This window comes from Olea europaea, unplaced genomic scaffold (genome assembly GCF_002742605.1).
Source record: "Olea europaea var. sylvestris unplaced genomic scaffold, O_europaea_v1 scaffold1224, whole genome shotgun sequence".
Lineage (NCBI taxonomy): Eukaryota > Viridiplantae > Streptophyta > Magnoliopsida > Lamiales > Oleaceae > Olea > Olea europaea.
The window spans coordinates 101,233-123,141 of NW_019229669.1; the positions used below are offsets into that span (position 1 = coordinate 101,233).

At 31.9% G+C, this 21,909-nt stretch overlaps 1 protein-coding gene across 1 annotated transcript; it reads left to right on the forward strand.

Moving 5' to 3' along the window:
• On the forward strand, positions 1–690 carry LOC111374259. The gene has a single exon (XM_022996913.1). It carries the CDS (start codon positions 1–3, stop codon positions 688–690), a length of 690 nt encoding a protein of 229 aa, XP_022852681.1.
• Positions 691–21,909: the final 21,219 nt, after the last annotated feature.

Sequence of the window (21,909 nt, forward strand, 5' to 3'; positions counted from 1 at the left end):
ATGGGATTCCCATTGCCATATAATAGAATTCTTGAACGAAATCTATATGGAAAGAATGGTACCCCATGGATTGTCTTTTCTGACAATGATCCATGGGAAATCGTTGGGGAGTCTGAAGTTGGTGTTTTGAAGAAGGAAATTTACGTGTTTACGAAGTTGGAAAAGATAGGTAGAAGACATATTGTTAGGGTGGCCGGTTGTGGAACATGGGGCGGAAAATCTGTGCCGAAGGATATCAAGAATTGCAAGGGCGAAGTCATTGGCGTCAAGAAGTCGTTTACGTTCAAATTAAATGGCGATTTGAAGCAAGACGAGACAAATATGAAGAAGGGTCGTTGGATAATGCATGAATATACACTGGCAGGAAGTTCTTTGGAGGGAGTGAATAACACGGATTATGCCATTTGTCGAATTTCTTGGGATCAAGAAGAGACTGATCTTGTTGTTCAATCTGGTTTTGGAACAGTAGAAGACATTCATGAATCTCAAAAACGGAATTCAAGTTTCGAACGCCCAACTGAAAAAAGGGCCCGCACAGATAAAGATTTAGACGATAAGGAGCTGAACTTTGGAGCTACTATGAGTTGCCACGGTGCGTCGTCAGATAAGTTGGATGAAGATTTTTCAAATTGCCTTCTGAGAATGATTTCCTTCGACGACATCGAATCGACTGACTGGATTTGGACATAATGTTGTTTAGTGGTGATTCGATTATTCATGCTTTGATGAATTTAGTTGTAGGATCAATTTTGTCTGATTTTCTTGTGAAGTTGTTTAAACCCTGTGAAATAAGAATTATGTTGTTCGCATAATATATTTCAGTGTTTTTAGTTTGAACCCCAACAATTAATTGTTTTTACTTCAGAAGCAGATTTTTGCAATTATTTGGAATTTCAATGTGGGTGGCGTCAAATTCTTAATTTAAATGCAGGCATAGTACATAAAAGAAACGGAATAGTTGGTGAAATTGAATTTCAATATCTGTAATATGTAGTTGTATAATCATTTTCTTTCGTGTCATAGAACCACAAATGACCAGGAAAACAGGGTTGAAATTTGCGAACTTCTCTACAGCATGTTGTATTCCGGATATCAACAGATCTGAATAAATAAATTTTCAGATTTTTGAGCAACAAGTTTCAGCTGCGCTCATTGGACTTGACTCGGACGGATCCACGGAGGGAACTGTCAGCTTTCTATCCTCTCTTGGTTTGTGAATTCAACATCAGCACATACTCTGCCACAGTACGAAGAAAAAGGTCCACTGGTGAATGAAAAGTGCGTCAAGCATTGATTCTTTTAAACTCAATTTTCTTGGCTTTGTGAAAATAGCTCCATTGAGATACCGTCATCTTCTTCAAGTTTAGCCACTTTATCTCCTTCCACAAGATTTCCTTGGATTGCCCCGGACCTTTCATTTCAAAATTACATTTCAGTTGAACCTTTAGTTTTGAAATTTCTATTCAACATTGGCTTGCAATTAGCATATTGTCTACATACAGCAATAAGTAGATGCACATTTTAAGGGGCAAACCTTACCTTCATTTTCTGCTGTAATGTACACTGGTGGCTGCTCCATGAAGATCTGTTCTTTTAGTTCACCATGGAGAACAGTAGCGACATCCGTTTGTTCCAAATTCGATGACCATTTGAGCTACCGTTGACAACAAAAGTCAGGTGAATAAAGTGGAAATTACCAAAATAGTCAATTCTTGACTTTGCATTTACAAAAATGTCATCATTTTTAAATCTTTGCAAGATTGTTAATTTTGAACAATTTTGGACATTTTTGCCCATCTAGATAATTCAAATACCCTACATGTCCTTCATTAAAAATTGATTTGACTAGATGGAAAAATATTGCCAAAAATTTCAAACATCACATCAAATGCTCTAACATAACTATTTAAGTCCGATTTGGTAACAATTTTTCATTCAAAAAAAAATAATTTTTTGATCGTTATTTCACTATTTCAGCCGTCATTTTTGACTTCTTTACTCACATGTGGGACCCACTTTTCTCTCTAACGATAAAAAATCAGTTCTTATAATCATTACCGAATTTGCACTAGGTCTCTCTCTCATCACTTAAATACATCTCTTTGGACGATAGAAGGTTTCGAAATCCTAACTCAGAAATTCCTATATGTAAGAAGAAGAAGAAATCTGCAAAAGCCGCTTCTAGCGGTGGTCTGCGGCATGGTGGTGCTGGTCTTTCTCATTGTTTTTTTTTTAAAGACCATGACAACCTTATTTTAGCCACTGAGACCATTCAATGTTTGGTAAGATTTAGGAAATTAGTTGGGGAATTCTGGAATGTTAATTTTGTGGATTTTATCAGCTCCTTTGGCTAGATTTAAATTAATCTTTGGTCAATTGTAGTGTCTGAAAGATATGGTTGCTTATATTTGTTTTCTTTAATTTCAAACGGCAAAACTAATGTGGCAAAATGGAAATGTGGTAAATATATATAGCTAAAAATATTCACTAGAATCTCGATATTTAGGTCAAGAATATAGCTCAAAAGGTTTTTGGGATCTCAATCTAGTAACCAACAATCTTACTGTAAAATGAGTTATTGGTCGCAATTTGATCATTCTAGCTCGTAGCCAATTTTGGTTTGTAGGAAATGTGACGACCATATGCAAAATATAACATGTAATGAAGGTGAATAATTAGTCATTATCATGATTTTTGCTGATTGTATATTTATAGCTCCATTTTTTTCGATTTCTACTTCTTGGGAAACATAACTTCTGACAAAGGTTTTTACTATTGCTTCTTGCACGTGTGTGTATGATAGTGCAAGGTTGTTCGGATAAGTCCAAGTGTAGGTAATTCCATTTTCGTTTTACAAAATGTCTTTGCATTGCTTAGAAATGATGTTGTAGATGTCGAACTTCTATGTCTCATGTGTACATTTCAGTAGATTGCTAAAGTGTGCAGCCTACTTGAACTGGCGTTCTTGAGGGTTCAGCTCTGCCAATCTCGAGAGATGACAGATTCTCAGGCATATGTCGAGATTAACCGTCGGTATCGATAGATGAACTGTCCATACCGACGATTGATGTCGATTTTTCTTGACAGTTCACCTTACTGCAGGCATGAGTTCGATTTATTACGTGTTACATTTCTATGTTTTATCATGATCTAATTTGTGTTTTTCTCGCTAGAGTTTGAATTCCTCGTTTCAAAAAATACCCGGTTGAGGAAGTTGGTCTAATTTGCTAGAAGTTGGTCTGTTGTTTTTTAGTTTGAATGTTGTAATGCGATAACTAAAGATCAGTAGTGTGGGGATTGGTAAATGCATGGCTTTTGCAAATAATAAATGGTTATGTACACTATAATTTGTTTTGTATTGAAGGCACGAGCATGTTGTGTAGGAGTTCCTAGTTTACTTGGACCGTAATTTCTTATTTCCGGATTAATTACAAAGTCATTCGTCAATGATGATTGGGTTAAGATGACTAGCCATTAAAATTTTCCCATTTCAAGAAACCATGCTACAACTAATTCACAAGGATGTCAATGAGAGTTTATTTTTTTATTGGATTAAGTTGTTAAGCCATTTTTATAATTATGCCAAAGCCATGACAATCATGTTACAACTAATTTACAAAGTACATTATGTGAGTTGCATGAAACTTGAATCCATCGTTCACATGATTTAAGAGTCACAATATCCTAGTAATTATGTGGAAATGGGGGGGGGGGGGGGAAGGGGGGAGTTTTTTTNGGGGGGGGGTAAAGGTACAGTTATTTTATTGTACCATCATACCAACTAAATTTAGATGAGATTGGACTTTGTGGTTGGGTAGTAAATGACCATAATTGATTCCTCCCTTCAAGTTGATTATAAATAGCATGTTGTCATTATCCGTTATATATAAAGCACTTCAGGAGCATTGAGAGACTTTCAAGTTCTCACATACACAAACCATTTCATCAATTACATTACGTCGACTTAATGAGTTCGTCCGCGGGAAGCAACGAAACGTTCAAACTGATCGAGCCTTTGCCAGTTCTCGGTTATTTTCAATCTACATTTCTGTAATAATACTATTTAATATTAGCAATATTTACCCTTTATGCGTCACTTGAGTCTATTATTTACAATTTACAAACTATAATTTAGTTGGTGGGGATAAAAATTATCATTTTGAGCGGATTGTGATAAAAAGTTTTGAAGCAGTAGGTTGAATTATTTTGAACAAGCATAGAGTTGGAGGGCCTTTTATACATTTTCAAAAAATCAGCAATTTAATTTTTTTGACATGTTTTATAAATTCCATATGTTGACATGTAGATTCATGTAGTACCAAAAAAGGAAAGGGTGACAACAGTTTTCAGGTATTGAAATCGACAATTAAATTATCTATCTTGACATTTATTAAATGTCAAGTTCGACAATTAAAATGTCTCACCCGACGATTTCAAAGATACTATTCGACAGTTGAAGTGTCATAATTTTCAAAAAAGCTAAAAACATGTGTTTGATTGTTTGGAAGAAATTATTAAAAACACTAATGGTGATAACAAATTTTCAACTACAACATCACAATATCTTCCCACATAAAGAAGGAATAACTGAATACTTCATTAAATATGGATTCCTTCACATTTTCTAGAGGATGTTGTTATTTTTTCCCTTAAAAAACATATTAAAAATAAAACACATCAATGAATAAAAGATTCATAAAATTCAATTAATATATGACCATGTTGTATCAAACATTTAAAGTAGTAAATTATGGCATGAAAAGATAATTTTTCTAGTAGCTCACTTTTGAGATTGATAAATAGTTTTCCCTTGTCGATGATGGAACGAAGATGGTGAAGAAGAAGGCAGGGTTTGTATTCATAAGCGTTTGTGTGTGTTTTTTTTTTCTAAGTTTTCACCCCCTTTTTTAACAATGAAATATACAATATAACATGAATGTCTTAAATATTTAAAATAAATAAAACAAATCATCACATCCAACCATTAATTATATTCAAATTAAGTATTTATTGGTCCTAAAAATGTCTCACAACGGGGTAAAATGGACATTTCGCAGAAAAAGTGATATTTTTGGAAGAAATTGGTGCAAATGAAATTTTTTTTGTGCGCTTTCAATTTTAGTGACATTTATGTAAATTTCCCATTAATAAGTTCTAAAATAATCCACTCCCTCCACTTGGGTGAATTCCTCTATCACAAGCCTAGCCTTGTAACTGGGCTTTTCATGACCTCGTGTCTTTTTCACCTAGAATAACCACCTAAAACCTACTACTTTCAATCTGATCTCTCTACTCAATTTCCACTTCGATGCTCTCCAAATCCTGCACCAATTTTGTGAAAGAATCTATATCATCATCTAAAATATTTCCCTCGACCATCCAAAAATCGAAGAACTTTTGCTTTAATTAAATTCTATCAGGCAGAGAGACTCAACTGTGTAAATTTCTTCCAACTTATCCCATATTTCTGAGGCAGTATTGATCTTTAACATCTGGTGTGTCATTTGATCCTCTAAGCTCAAGATTATGGTGTTCTTGGCTTTCTTCATTATATGACATCTGTCTTCTCAGTCACTGTCAGCTCAGTTGGCAAACCAGCCTCACCCTTCAAAGCCTCATCCAGACCAAGATTTCCCGGGCCATTTCATCTTCCACAAACAGAAATCATTCTTTTCATCAAGTTTTCAACTTCTACCCCAGCATTTGAAATTGTGAATTTCTTGATTATGCAACTTAGATTCCTTCTCATAGAGACATTTGACCAGAAACAAAGCAGGTGGTGGTGTAAAGCTCAAGCTCTACAGAGCATTCAGTTTCAATTATTTCTCTTAGAGATTTGCCAGATTTAATACAGATAAAACTTGTCCGTTTTCTATTGTACAATGGCAAAAAAAAAAGGGCTATTAATTCTGACAACACTGCTTCTGTACAAGCAAAGAAACTGTTTCTCTTATACCAAATTTTAAGAACTAATTATGGCCTAACTCATTCTGATTGCATGATGTTTCGACAATGATTTAAGACAATAAAATTTTTTCAGGGTGTGTGTTAAGGGATAAATTTCACATTAAATAAAGATAAAAATATAGACTAATATATAACGATTTGTGCTATTCCTCTTAATAAAGTTGACGTTTTAAGATAAAACTCTCAGTAAAAATATGGTGTCAAAACCAATTAAACTTCAATGAGCAATTCGATCCAATTAAAACATAAAAAAATGAGTACATAGATTTCAACATTGGTTTGTTTAAACAACCACCATTTTACAAAGCATCTTAAGAGGACAAATCCCACCATTTTACAAAGCATCTTAAGAGGACAAATCCCACCATTTTACATATGTATTGTCCTTTAACCTAAAAGTTTGATTTCTCTCAGAGAATTTCTAATTTGATAAAATCTTCTCTTACTCGTCTCCAAAATATTCCCAACAGAGTGTGAATGGTGAAGGCCAACCAACTTTCATTTTTTGTATCATGCTTTTTTTTCTATTTAGTTTCCATGTATAAGGGCAAAACGTCCCCTTGAAGAAATTTTAACTAGTTTAACCATCCAACAAGGATGAAAGTGCTATCAAAATGAAAGGTTGAGGATGTAAATCTTATATTTTAAAGGCTGGGGATAAAAGTGCAATGAGTGTTGGTGACGTTTGAGGGGAAGTTTTAAAAAAGTCCTAGTCAAGCCATCCAAAACTTTTTTAGGTCTAACTTACTCCAAATAAGTTTTTAAGGCCTCCTTTTAATTAAAATGTCTAAACTATCCTTTTTATATTGTTGATACACCTCAAATGCCCTTTACATAAATTGACCATATTACCCTTTCTTCAAACCTTCAGGAAAAAGTAATAAACGAAAAACAACTGCAATCATTTTCTTTGAAAAAGACGGCAGGCATTTTAAGAATATTGAATACAACAAGTTAGAGGCACCGGGTCTCTCTCAAAATTTTTAGTTGACGATAAATAAAGCAATCAAATATGGCTGGCATAGTGGGGCCCGTTGACTGTATAACAATTGAATTCTTAACCATAATTTTGGGAGAAGGGATCCCAAACAAAGGGCTAAATTTTGCCATTAATTATGGGCATAGAAAAATTATAAAAGATTTATTGGTTAGTGAATACAATCAAGTCAGCTCATTCATGAGCTTGGCTCTACCAGGCCTAGCCGAGTGATCCACAAACCTTTATTGTTTTTAAGTATTTTTAACTATATACAAAATTGATTATTAATATGGTGCCAAAATTAAAAATATATAATTTTTAAAACTTGTGTTCAAAAATAGATTTTATAATGAAAGGATTTAATGGTGGCTCGAGGCTAGCATACAAATCAACTAGCGAGCTTAAGCTCAACTCAAGAGATAGAATTCAAGCTACCAAGCATGAGCCACTCATAAGCTTGGCTCGTCACTCATGGATCTGAGCTTTACGAGCTGAGTCAATGAGCTCCCAAGCTATTTTGGTTTACGATTATTTCCAACCAATCTTCAACCTTGTTTTTTTATTTATATTTTTTATATCTATGTATATAACTTGTTTTAGCGCATAAATTTTAAAATAGATTCAACTCCTAACTCGATGAAGATATTGGGGTCTAGGGTCATTGAATTGGTGGTTGAGCGGATAAGTCATTATCCGAAAACCAATTAAGAAACTTTATTAATTATATATATATAGATAAATTTATAAATACAAGATTAAACAAATTACATATTTTAAGCTGGTGCTGAAATTTTATCTGAACTAGATATAAATAAATATTTAAAATTAAATTAATATGACGCGTGGCAAAAAAAAGAAATTGATACATATTTCAAATTGTGCATTGAAAAATATTTAAAACAATCGCACAACTGTTGATTAAAACTTGTATAAAAATAAATAAATAAATAAAGATGGAAAGTTTCATTATCCACCATTCCTTCTAAAGGTTGGAAAACTGACTTTTTTCTACTTTCTTGATCTTGATCATGAGATACAGAGTTTGAATGCCAACTTTAGCAAAGTGTTTTTATGATCCCAGGAAGAATGCACGTTCTCTCTCAGATACAGAATTCAAATCCCTCTACAGTTAAAAATCCCGAGAATTTCAAATTTGCTCAACTCTTCTTAAGGTATGGCGTTCCCATTACCACCAGGTTTCATTTTTAAACCCACTGATCAAAAATTTATCACACATTACTTAAAACCCAAAGCAATGGGATTCCAATTACCATGTGATAGAATTCTTGAACGAAATCTAGACGGAAAAGACGTTACCCTATGGATTGCTTTTTCCGTCAACAATCCATGGGAAATTGTTGGGGATTCTAAAGTTGGTGTTTTGAAGAAGGAAATTTACGTGTTCACGAAGTTGGAAACGATAGTTAAAAGATATTTTTGTTGGGTTGTGATGCCAGTCCAGCCCATTGTTTAGGCAATGATGAGAAAGTGACCGACAATATACTTAACCTCGCCCAGTAACTTCACTTGAGAAGGCCCACTCCCATGACCCGAAATCGGCCCAAATCTTGTGCGTTGCTCTGGACCGTTGGATGAAGATACAGTTCTACGGTTGATTGTGTGTTACTATAAATATGGGTCTTTAACCCTAATTTGGGACACTTTTCATTCTCTCTTCACTCCGGCCTTCTAAACCTTCTGAGTTTTTCTGTTCATGTCTATTCATCCTCTTTCTTTGTGAGTTAATCATCTTCTCTTTGTGAGATTGAAAATCTGAGAGTTTGCTTCTATGTGAGTAAAGTGAAAATCTGTTATTGAGTCCTTTGTTTTCGGTCCATTGTAGCAACCCATAGTTTTCATGACTTGTGAGGGTTCTATGGTTGAGATAGGACATCCTTGATGATTTAAGAAAGGTACAATGATCTGAGCCTAATTTCGTCACCAATCTTGATGTCTAGTGGTGTTAGTGTGTGGGTTTTTACAGTGTATTCCCAGATTTGTAATTTTCTTGTAATGATTTGAAGTTAATAGTGGTATCAGAGTAGTGTTCTTGTGAGTTCTAGGCTTCGATTGAGTTTTGAAACCTAGAGAATTAATTTCCTGAGTTCTATCTCAAGATCGATTGGTATTTTGTGAAACCCTAGATCTGGATTTGTTTCCATCTAAGGGTCCCACTTACGGATTTGATTTTCTTGTGTTAAAATCTGAAAGTCTTGGGTGACTTTGTGGTCTGGTCGGTGGTTGGATCCCAAGTTGATTACATTCTTGGTGGATTGGCCCCTAGACCTAAACGTTGCTGATTCTGCTGTTGGAAAGAAATGGATCTATTTTGACCTCTAAATGTATGGTTGGATTGGTGGTTAAATTTTCTATGAACCACCCTTTGGTTTGCGTTTTTTTATACCCATAGCATTGATTTTGTTCTCTTCTGTGATAAGTATATGTTCTTTTTATTTGTCTTGTCTTGGATCTGTGTGACTTGATATTGAAGTCTACTGTATTTTTCCATGGGATGTTCAAATTGAGCCTTGATTTGAGAACATGATTCTCACGAAATCCTGGTGAATTTGATCATTTTGGATAGTAATTTGTACTCAATTTCTTATTTCCTTGATTTTTTGAGACCATGTGTCTTTATTGTTTACGTAAATATGGTATTCTTATTCGATTGCTATATACTCTTGTGTGATTTTTTGATCCTCTCAAATTTTGTGAAGGTCAAAACACTTTTGTTGTTCAAGATTGATCAGTTGTCTAGTCTTTTCGAAATCTTTGAAGTAATTTGTATTATTTCTTGTTTTGAAAATGACAAATACTTCTTTTCAACTTGGTGTTTTTGATGGAAAATGGAATTTCCCCATTTGGCAACATAAAATGAGAGGTCTCTTAGTTCAACAAAAGGTTGTTAAAGCAACAATACAAGAATATCCTGAAACTATGTCAACTGATCAACAGAATGAAGATGACGAACTTGCATATACTTCTATCATTCTGCACTTATCTGATCAAGTGTTGAGAAAAGTTGGTAAGTATGATGATGCCAAAACATTATGGGAAAAATTAGAGAAACTTTATTTGCTCAAATCTTTACCAAATAAATTGTTCTTGTTGGAAAAATTTTTTAGTCTTAAGATTAACCCCTCTAAGGACTTAGAAGATAATCTTGACAACTTTAATAAGCTGTTTCAAGACATAACTAATGCTGGTGATAAAGTTTCAGAAGAATACAAAGATGTAGTACTCTTAAATGCAATCCCTAAGAATATAAAGAAGTAAAAGTAGCAATAGAATTTGGAAGAGACAATCTTACACGTGACATAGTAATAAACTCCTTAAGGAGTAAGGATCTTGAAATTAGATCTGGGAGAAATAATGCTGGAACAAAAAACTCATTTGTTAGAGTTAGGACCCCATCCAGGTTTAATTCTACTCAGAAAGGTCAAAGAAGTTAGGGAACCACTCATAGGAGAAAGCTTAAAAGTAGCGGTAGATCAAAATCCAAAACTAGAAATAAAAAATTTTATAGGTGTGGAAAAACATGAGACTTTATAAAAGACTGTTCTAAAAAGAAAAATGAATAGAAAAGTAAAAGAGCGGATGAGAGAAACGCGGTAGAACCTACTACTTTGGATGTCTATGCAGTAACTGAACAAACTTTTTACCCTAATACAGCTAATGTTGTTGATGGAGGAAATCAAGTTCAAGAATGGATTTTGGACTCTGGTTGTACTTTTCACATGACCTCTAGGAAGAATTGGCTAGTAGATTTTAAAAAAAATTAATGGAGGAGAGGTAGTAATGGGAAACAACATAGCTTATAAAGTTGAGGGTATTGGGAAAGTTACATTGAAATTTGAGAATGGATATATCTATACCCTTGATAAGGTTAGATATGTTCCTGATTTAAATAGGAACCTTATTTCAATGGGTAACCTGGATGATTTAGGCCTGCAAGGTAAAATAGGTGATGATTACTTAAAGGTGATTAAATGTTCACTTATCATCTTTAAGGGAGTGAAAAGAAATGAAATTTATGTTTTTAAAGCCAGTATAATTAGTAATGAAGCTGCTAAATCTTCCAGTGCTAAATTTGATGCTACTTTAAAATGGTACAAGAGACTTGCCCATGTTGGTGAGAAAGATCTACAGATTTTTCACAAGATAGGTGTGTTTGGAAAAGACTCAATATATAAAGTGCCTTTCAATGAAAATTGCACTTTAGGTAAGCAGCATAGGCTATATTTCAACACTGAAAATCATAGAACCACCTCTATTCTTGAGTACATACATGCAGATCTGTGGGGGCCTTTATCTACTATTACTCAAGGAGGAAATAAATATCTTTTATCCTTGATTGATGACTACTCTAGGAAGGCTTGGGTCTACCTATTGAAACCAAAATCTGAAACCCTTGAAAATTTTAAAATGTGGTAAAACTTGATGGAAAATTAGACTGGGAAGAGGGTTAAGGTGCTTAGAACCGATAATGGCTTAGAATTCTGCAATAAAGAGTTTGATCAGTTCTATAGTAGAGAGAGAATTAATAGACATAGGACTGCACCTTATGCCCCTCAGCAAAATGAAGTTGTTGAGAGGATGAACAGTATTTTGCTAGATAAAATGAGGTGTATGCTTATAAGTTTTGGTGTTTCCAAAGTCCTGTGGGGTAAATCTTTGATGAAAACTTCATATATTGTTAATAGAACACCATTAAATGCTCCTGGTGATAAAACACCCGAAGAGCAATGGACTGGCCATATTCCTGATTACTTATACTTAAAAATCTTTGGATGTACTACCTACTCCCGTTAGAGTGTAGGTAAGTTAGAACCTAGGGCCCGTAAATGTGTTTTCTTAGGTTATCCTGATAGTATAAATGGATATTGGCTTTGGAGTATGGAAACTAAAGGTTTTAAAATCATCACTAGTACATATGTTATTTTTGATGAGTCAAAAATGCCTTGTTTAGAGAATATTGAATCAAATGGCCAACCTAATGTTGAAGAAGCTGATAGGACCAGATTGCAAGTGGAGTTTGGTACTTCACCGGAACTTGTTCTATATGAACAGGTGGAAGAAGAGGCAGAAGATGCTTCTGATCTTCAAGAAAATGAAGAAGGAAATGTTCAAGAGAGCATAGAAAGTCAGCCTGTGGATTTTGGGAGATTATCAATTGACTAGAGACAAGATTATGAGAGAGATAAGAGAACTTGTTAGGTATAAGGATTACCTTTCACTTACTGTACTTTCCTATCAAGATCTAGTTTTTAAAGAATCAAAATCTTATAAAGAGACAGTAGGCAGTCAACAATATGTTAATTGGCAAGCTGCTATGAATGATGAAATGAACTCCTTAATGAAAAATAAGACCTAGAATTTAGTTTCTAGACCTGCAGGTTAGTCTATGGTTGATTGTAAATGAATATTTACTGTTAAGGAGGGAAATAATGAAAAAATGCCTATAAAATTTAAGGCTAGACTTGTAGCGAAGGTGTTTAGACAAAAAGAAGGCATAGATTACAATGAAATTTTTTCCTATAGTTAAATACATTACTATTAGAGTTATGCTTGCTCTTGTGACAGATTATGACCTTGAATTTGAACAAATGAATGTAAAACCTGCCTTCTTGCATGGTGATCTTGATGAAGTAATCTATATGAAACAACCACATGGCTTTGTTAACATGACATGCTTGTTTTTTAAAAAGATCCCTATATGCTTTGAAGCAATCTTCTAGGCAGTGGTACTTAAGGTTTGATAATTTTGTATCAACTGTTAGTTTCATAAGAAGTGAATCTGATCATTATCTTTACTTTGAACTTAGTTAAGAAAACAATTGCTTTCATACTTCTATATGTAGATGATATACTGTTAATAGGGCAAAACATGCTTATGGTAAAATGATATTAAAAGATCTCAAAGCAAAGAATTTGAAATGAAAGATATTGGCCATGCTAAAAGAATTTTGGGAATGAAAATAACTAGGAATAGGAGAAACAGATCACTAAATTTAAAACATAATGGTTCTATTGATAAAATGTTAGCTAGATTTGCTATGCAACATGCTAAAATGGTAACTCTCCCCTTAGCTAGCCATTTTAAACTAACTAAGGACCAATGCTCGGTAAATGAATCTGAGATTAAACAAATGGAAAATGTACCCTATGCTAATGCAGTAGGATCAGTAATGTACACCATGGTTTGCACTAGGCCTGATATGGTTTATTCCATTAGTACACTTAGTAGATTCATGGCCAACCTTGGACCTGAATATTGGGTTGCTTTAAAATGGTTGTTGAGGTATTTGAAAGGTTCATCACACTTAGGCTTATCATTTAGTACTTGTAAATAGGGTGTGGTACTTAAGGGTTTTGTTGATTCTCACTTTGCTAGAAATAGGGACAACTGAAAATCTACCACTGCCCGTGTTTACTTTGTGTGGAAGTTGTGTATGTTGGAAGTCACAACTAGCACTTCTTCTATTGCTTCCCTCTTGATTTCGATCTAGACGTTCCTCCAGTTCAGTTTTTCTTCTGAGGCCTACCTTTTGGCATTAGCCCTTCTCCTGATAAAATTTCTTTCCCCTCTGCTTTCAAATCTATCCCTACAAATTAAGTGTCCTTGCTGTACAACCTGATCTCTCTACTCAATTTCCACTTCGATGCTCTCCAAATCCTGCACCAATTTTGTGAAAGAATCTACATTATCATCTCAAATCTTTCCCTCCACCATCCAAAAATCGAAGAACTTTTGCTTTAATTAAATTTTATCAGGCAGAGAAACTCAACCATGTAAATTTTTTCCAACGTATCCCGTATTTCTGAGGCAGTATTGGTCTGTAACATTTGGTGTGGCATTTGATCCTCTAAGCTCAAGATTATGGTGTTGTTGACTTTCTTCATTATATGATATCTGCCTTCTCAGTCACTGTCAGCTCAATTGGCAAACCAGCCTCACCCTTCAAAGCCTCATCCAGACCAAGATTTCCCGTGCCATTTTCATCTTCTACAAACAGAAATCATTCTTTTCATCAAGTTTTCAACTTCCACCCTAGCATTTGAAATCGCGAATTTCTTGATTATGCAACTTAGATTCCTTCTCATAGAGACAATTGACCAGAAACAAAGCGGGTGGTGGTGTAAAGCTCAAGCTCTGCAGAGCATTGGGTTTCAATTATTTCTCTTGGAGATTTGCCATAATTAATACAAATAACATTTGTCGGTTTTCTGTTGGACAATGGCCAAAAAAAATAGGCTGACCAGACAGATCTGCCACAGCAGCACCTGTATTAATCCTGCAACACTTCTTTTGTACAAGCAGAGAAAATGTCTCTTATACCAAATTGTAAGAACTAATTATGGTCTGACTCATTCTGATTGCATGATGTATCGACAATGATTTGAGACAATAAAATTTTTACAGCGTTGTGTCAAAGGATAAATTTCACATTGAATAAAGATAAAAATATAGACTAATATGTAAGGATTTGTACTATTCCTCTTAATAAAGTTAACATTTTAAGATGAAATTCTCATTCTTAATATGGTGTCAAAGCCAATTAAATTCTAACGAGTAATTCGATCCAATTAAAACATAAAAAATAAGCATATAGATTTCAACATTGGTTTGAATAAACAGCCACCATTTTACGGAAGTATCTTAAGGGGACAAATCCCACCATTTTGCTACATGTGAATTGTCCTTTAACCTAAAAGTTTGATTTCACCTTGAGAATTTCTAATTTGATAAAATCTTCTCCTACTCGCCTCCAAAATACTCCCAATGGAGTGTGAATGGTGATGGCCATCCAATTTTCAATTTTTGTGTCTTGCTTTTTTCTATTTAGTTTCTGTATATAAGGGCAAAACATCCCGTTGAAGAAATTTTAACTAGTTTAACCATCCAACGAGGATGAAAGTGCTATCAAAATGAAAGTTGAGGATGTAAATCTTATATTTTAAAGGCTGGGGATAAAAGTGCAACAAGTGTCAAAAGTTGGTGACGTTTGGGGAACTTTTTAAAAGTCATAGTCAAGCCATCCAAAACTTTTTTAGGCCTAACTTACCTCAAATAAGTTTTTAAGGCCTCTTTTAAATTAAAATGTCTAAACTATCCTTTCTATAATGTTGATATATCTCAAATGCCCTTAACATAAAATGACCGTAATAACCTTTCTTCAAACTTTCAGGTAAAAGTAATGAATGGAAAATATTTGAAAAAGATGGCACTCATTTTTCATTTCTCAAAGGCTCGTGATCGCAATTTGCAAAGCCTACTTTAAAAAAAAATGACTCCAATCATTCGAAATTACTGCAGTTATTTCATGCAAAAATGACTAAACAATCAGAGTCATTTTCTATTTATCACTCTCGAATTTAGTTGACATCTTTTTTTTCATTATACATGATGATTTAAATTATCTAAAAACAATTGTAAGTTATAAACTTAAAAAATTGAATACGGTATACTTGAAAAGTATGTAATGGAACACGATGAATAGTACATAACAAAGTTCGTCTTCGTATACATTTTCAAACAAAATAGGTTGAAATCAAACATGGTCTAAAAGGTTAGAAGTTTGATTGTCATCTTGTCTTTCATTATACATAATGGTTTAATTTATCGAATTAATTGTAAATCATATACTTAGAAATCAAATATGTTCTACTTGAACATTCTGTAATGGAGCACAATTATTAAATTCATCATTTTATATGATTTTAAACGAAATAGGTTGAAATAAAACACTGTTTAAATGGTTGAAGTTTAATTAGCATCTCGTCTTTTTTAATACATGATGATTTAACTTATCGAAATCAATTGTAAGTCGTATACTTAAAATCGAACATGATAAAACTTACACGTTGTATAGTGAAGCATTATGAATTGTATATAACGAAAGTAGTCTTCCTATATATTTTTAAACGAAATAGGTTGAAATTAAACATGGTCTAAAATGTTAGAAGCTTGGTTGGCATCCGTCTTTCATTATACATGATGGTTTAACATATTGAAATCAATTGTAAGTCGTGTATGTAAACATCGAATGTTGTATTCTTAAACAACATGTAGTAAAGCACGACGAAATATATATAATGAAGTTTGTTTTTCTATACTTTTTAAATGAAATAGGTTGAAATCAAGCATGATCTAAAATGCTAGAAGTTCAATTGACATCTTAGTTTTCATCATATGTGATGGTTTAACTTAATGAAATTAATTGTAAGTCATATACTTAAGAATCGAATACAATATCGTCCTAGACGTTTCTAAATGAAATAGACTGAAATCATACAAGGTCTAAAATGTTAGAAGTTTGATTGATATTTCGGTTTTTATTATACATGATAATTTAACTTATGGCAATCAATTGTAAGTCGTAAAACACGATAAATTGTATATAACGAAGTTTGTCCTCCTATATGGTTTTAAAGAAAATAGGTTCAAATCAAGAATGATAAAAAAAATGTTAGAAGTTTAATTGACATTTCATTTTTCATTATACATGATGATCTAACTTAATGAATTACTTGTTAGTCGTATACATAAAAACTAAAACTGCTATACTTGAATATTGTATAGTAAAGCACAATGAATTGTATATAATGAAGTTCGTAATTCTATATGTTTATAGATGAAATAGATGTAATCAAACACGGTATAAAAGGTCAAAATTTTGATGACATATCTTCTTTTGTTATACATGATGGCTAACTTATCATAATCAACTGTAAGTCGTATACTTAAAAATTGATTATGATATACTTGAACAACGTGTAGTGGAACATGGTAAATTGTAAATAACAAAATTCGTCTTCATATACATATTTAAACGAAATGCATTGAATGATGAAGAAATAAATACCAAATATAATCACAAATTCATAGAGAAAGACAAGTCTTTCGAAACGACTCCAGTGTTTTTAAACAACTTAAGTCGTTTAAGGAAAACAACTCTAGTCGTTTAAAATCATTTAAGGAAAACAATTCTAGTCGTTTAAATGACTATAGTCCTTTTTAAAATACTAGTGAGTGAACGTGTGTTGCACGTTAAATGGTTAATGTTTAAAATAAGTGTATGTAAGTTTTAGAAAAATTTATTTATAAATTTGAAAGGTATTCATAAATTTGTTGAAATTAACTTATTTTTCATCAATTTTCTCTATACATTTTTTATTCTTCATATGAACATTTGAGAATTTGCATATATCTGTACCAGGCAATTCCTAGCACAAAAGTATGTGGGAAATTTTTTAATGCGGAATATATTTCTATATATATATTAGCTCAACCTAACATATGATTTTGCACACCCAACCTTTGCCTCTAATCCATACTATGAATATAATAATTAAATATCACCAATATGTACAACATAACAATATCTACATTATTGCATTAAAAATGGGTTTTATGTTAACAAGTACCATGCAGAATCCTAAATTATAGCTTAAAGTGTTAAATGCAATTTCATGTATTAACTTTCTTCCCAAAACCTAATTTTGTTGTTATTGGAGTTTGACTGTAAGATTGCAAAAACGTAATTAGAACATGAATCAAAAAGGGAGAAAACCTTTTCAAACTTTTCAAAGTTTAATTAAAAAGAATTTTAAATCAAATAAAAAAATATTTATAATATGAAGAAAAAATAAATTTAAAATTTTCAAAAAATATAATAAAAATAAAACAAATTAAAAAAAAGAAAGTTACGAAAATTAAATAAAGAATATATAAATACTATTTAATTAAAACGGCGTCATGTTGTCTTCAATCATTTCTCTATTTTCGCACGTCACTTCACTTCACTACAACCATCACCTCCACTACAATTTTTCTCCATTTTAACATACCACTCCACTTCATCCAATCCAATACTAATAATGAAAAGAAACTAAATGATTTAACAAACTAAAGAACAAAAAAAATTGCAGCAAAAATAAAAAAAGATTATTATAAAGTTTTTATTAAATTAAAATAAATAAAATTAAGAATTTAAAAAATTTTAAATCGAAAAAAATTATTTATGGTATGAAGAAAAAATAAATTATAAAACACTTTTAAAAAATAATAATAAAAACAAAATAAATTAAACAAAATAAAGTTACGAAACTTATATTAAAAATATATAATATTATTTAATTAAAATTAAAAAAATTAAATTTTATCGAGAAAAGAATTTTAAATCAAAAAAAAAATATTTATAACATGAGCAAAACAGATTAAAAAAAGAAAAAATAAATGAGAAAAAAATAAAAACGAAAAATAAAATCTTTGATTTCTCTCCATCCCACAAAGAGTTTTCTCCGTAGGATCCAGGATAGAGAATGGAGGAAACTTTCCATCCACCTCTACTGCAATATTTCTCTATTTTCACACACTATTTCACTTCATTCAAACTAATACTAATAAAGAAAAAAAACTAAATAATCAGGCAAAAATAGAAAAAACAAAAAAAAGATTATTATAAATTTAAATTAAATTGTAATAATTAAAATTAAAAATAAATATTATTTTTAATTATAATTGAGAAAATTAATAAAATTAAAAGAATTAAAAAAAATTTAAATCGAAAGAAAAAAATATTTATAATATGAAGAAAAAAGATATTTTAAAACAATTTTCAAAAAATATTTAATAAAAAATAAATTAAACAAAAGAAAGTTACAAAAATTAAATAAAGAATATATAAATATTATTTAATTAAAATTGAAAATTTTAAGTTTTATCATGAAGAGAAAATAATTGAAAAGAATTTTAAATTAAAAAAATTATTTATAACATGAACAAAATAGATTAAAAAAGAAAAAAATAAATGAGGAAAAAAAATGAAAAATGAAAAATAAAATCTTCGATTTATCTCCATCCTACAAAACTTTCCATGGGATTCTCTCTCTTGTCCATCCTGGATGGAAATAACTCTCCATCCACCTCAACTGCAATATTTCTTTATTCTCATACAACACTTTGTTTCATCTAATTCAATATCAATAAAGAAAAGAAAATAAATGATTTAACAAATTAAAGAACAAAAGAAAGAATTGCAGGCAAAAATAGGAAAGAACAAAAAAAAAAAGAATATTATGAAGTTTTTAAATTAAATTGAAATAATTAAAATTAAAATTAAATATTATTTTTAATTAAAATTGAAAAAATTAATAAAAAGAAAAGAATTAAAAAGACTTTTAAATCGAAAAAAATATTTATAATATGAAGAAAAAAGAAAATTTAAAACAATTTTCAAAAAATATATAATAAAAAAATCAAATAAAAGAAAGTTACGAAAATTAAATAAATAATATAAAAATATTACCTAATCAAAATTGAAAAAATAAAGTTTTATTGTGAAGAGAAAAGAATTGAAAAGAATTTTATTTCGAAAAAAATTATTTACAACATGAACAAAACAAATTTTACAAAAAAAAAAAAATAAATGAGAAAAAAACAAAAAAAAAACCGTTTCCATAACTCTACCATCCAGTCAATTATGTTCTATTTAATCCCATTTCGAGGACTCAAAGAAATACCCTGGCTGGTGCCACAATCTATCCATAGTTCCGGAATTTCTATTCGAATTAAGATCTAGAAAAAGAAATTTTCCAATTATTGACAAAATAGAATTTTCTAATTTTTTATGCTTACTTATTCGACAATTAGATCCGCTCTTCATAAACAAACTTGGGATTTGTGATCTCAGGTAAGATCGGTTCAAAAATAAAATCTCCAATTTTTCTTCATCCCACGAAAAGTTTTCTCCATGGGATTCAGGATGGAGAGTTTTCTCGATTTTTCTCCATCCTAGATGGAGAGAGATTTCCATCATTTCTCTCTATCTAGGATGGAGAAACTCTATGTTTTCTTCGTACTTGATGAAGAGAATTTCCCACGTAGCTAATGTCTCCGTTCGACACGGAGAGCAAGTCTCCATGCTAGCTTCAATATTGGTAATATCTGACCATTTTGGAGTTTATAGTTACTCAGGTAATTCTACTTATCATTAAAACTATAAATGAGTAAACAATGAAATAAAATGAACTCTAACGCGAAAAACAAATCATAAGTAAAGAGATTTTTACTTACATGGAGCACAGATGAACCCCGTTCAATGTACTGCAACTCGAATATAAGTGAACCAGAAAGGACCAAAATTTTCTAAATCATTATAATTATAAAAAAAATTAACCTTGGTAATATTTGACCATTTTGGTCTTTAAAGTTGTCCAAGCAATCATGTTTATCATTAACATTATAAATGAGTAAACAATGAAACAAAATGTATTTTAACGTGAGAAATAAATCACAAGTAAAGAAAATTTTCACTTATAAGGAGCACAAATGAACCCCCTCCAATGTAGTGCAGCTCGAATTCGAGATTTCAGTTTTTTAGATTTTTGAAAAGAAGAAGAAAGGAAGAGAAAGAAGACGAAGAAGAAGAATAATAGAGGAATGGTGGATTTAGTGAAGAAAATGGAGAAATCTGACTGTCCCATACTTCCTTCCAACGACCTGATATGATCCAGGAGTTGAGCCTGACGAAAGCAAGTGCGAGACGAGACCCGTTGATAGTCGATGGTGGACCAATGACACAATCAAGGGAAAAGCAAGTGAAACAAGCGATGGGATTGCTCGTTCAAGAAACCATTGATAGAACTATGTTCGGGACTCAAAATGGAGCAACTTTCATATTCGGGTTAAAGGCCGAATCAACTTGGATCAATTTGTTATCAAGCAACGAAACCGGAGGCTGAAAATAAGCCTATGCGATCGCACAGCAAAAACACCATGCGGCCATACAGTGGCATACCGAAACTTAAATTGGGATTTTTTGTTGAACCATGCGACCGCATGGAAATACATCATGCGGCCGCACTAGCAAAAAATTTGGCGAATTTTCCAATTTTGGCAATTTTCCATATTTTGTTAAATTTTGATTCTTTTCCATATTTTGGGGATTATGCTCGACTTTTGCACGATTTTTACCTAATTTTTAGGTTTAGTATAAATAGGAGTTTCCATTCAATTGTTAAAAATCTTTTGACATTATTGATATTGAATTAAAGTGAGGCGTATTGTCTTCTCTTCATCGTTCTTCATCGAACAATTTCGAGCTTATCAACTGTTAACTTGTGGCGTTCAAACAACCGGATTTAATTCTTGGATTGCGTGATCAAGGGGTCTTTCAAGCGTCGTTCTTGTTGGGTTTTTTGGTTCGACTTTCTTTTGGGTTAATCCTAAACTTTGGATTAATTTGGCTTTCTTAGGTTTGTCAATCTCGTTGTGGGTTTTATAGTCAACGTTGCTACGGGGTTCGCATCACGACCCAACATAATATTTAAAAAAAGTACAGGACGATACAAATTTGCGACATGTGTCCCGCCAATGCCCTTGCTCTTTTATATTTGTAGGAAAACGATTGGAGTCGTTCAAAACAATTGCAATCGTTTAAAAAGACTGGAGTCTTTCTAAAACAACTAGAGTCAACGATCAATATTTTGGGGAAAAAAATCGACATCATTTCCCTCGTAATATTAAATAAACCAACCTGAAAAAAATAATCCAACATTCACAAAACACAAATTTCAAAGTAAATTGGGTATCAATTGCCACAAAAAACTCAATATTCAACATACATTATAATAAGCTTTAAAGTAAATTGGATATCATGCAATAAATTTTAAATCATAGTTCTCTTATCTTCCTCTCTTGAAGTAAAAACTAATTGTATATTCATTCCTATTCTCTTAGCTAAACTCATCCACAGGCCAAGCAACGTTTCTTACACATAAAAAGTCAATTACCATCTCAGAACGAAAAATTTAAGTAAGAATGCATATGTTTCACTTACAAGCGTGACTTCTTATTCTACATTTCTTTTGAGATCACAATATGAAATATTAAATTCAATAACTACACCAAAAGACTGATGACATTACAAAATCATCGAGAGGGCTGGATTAAAAATAAG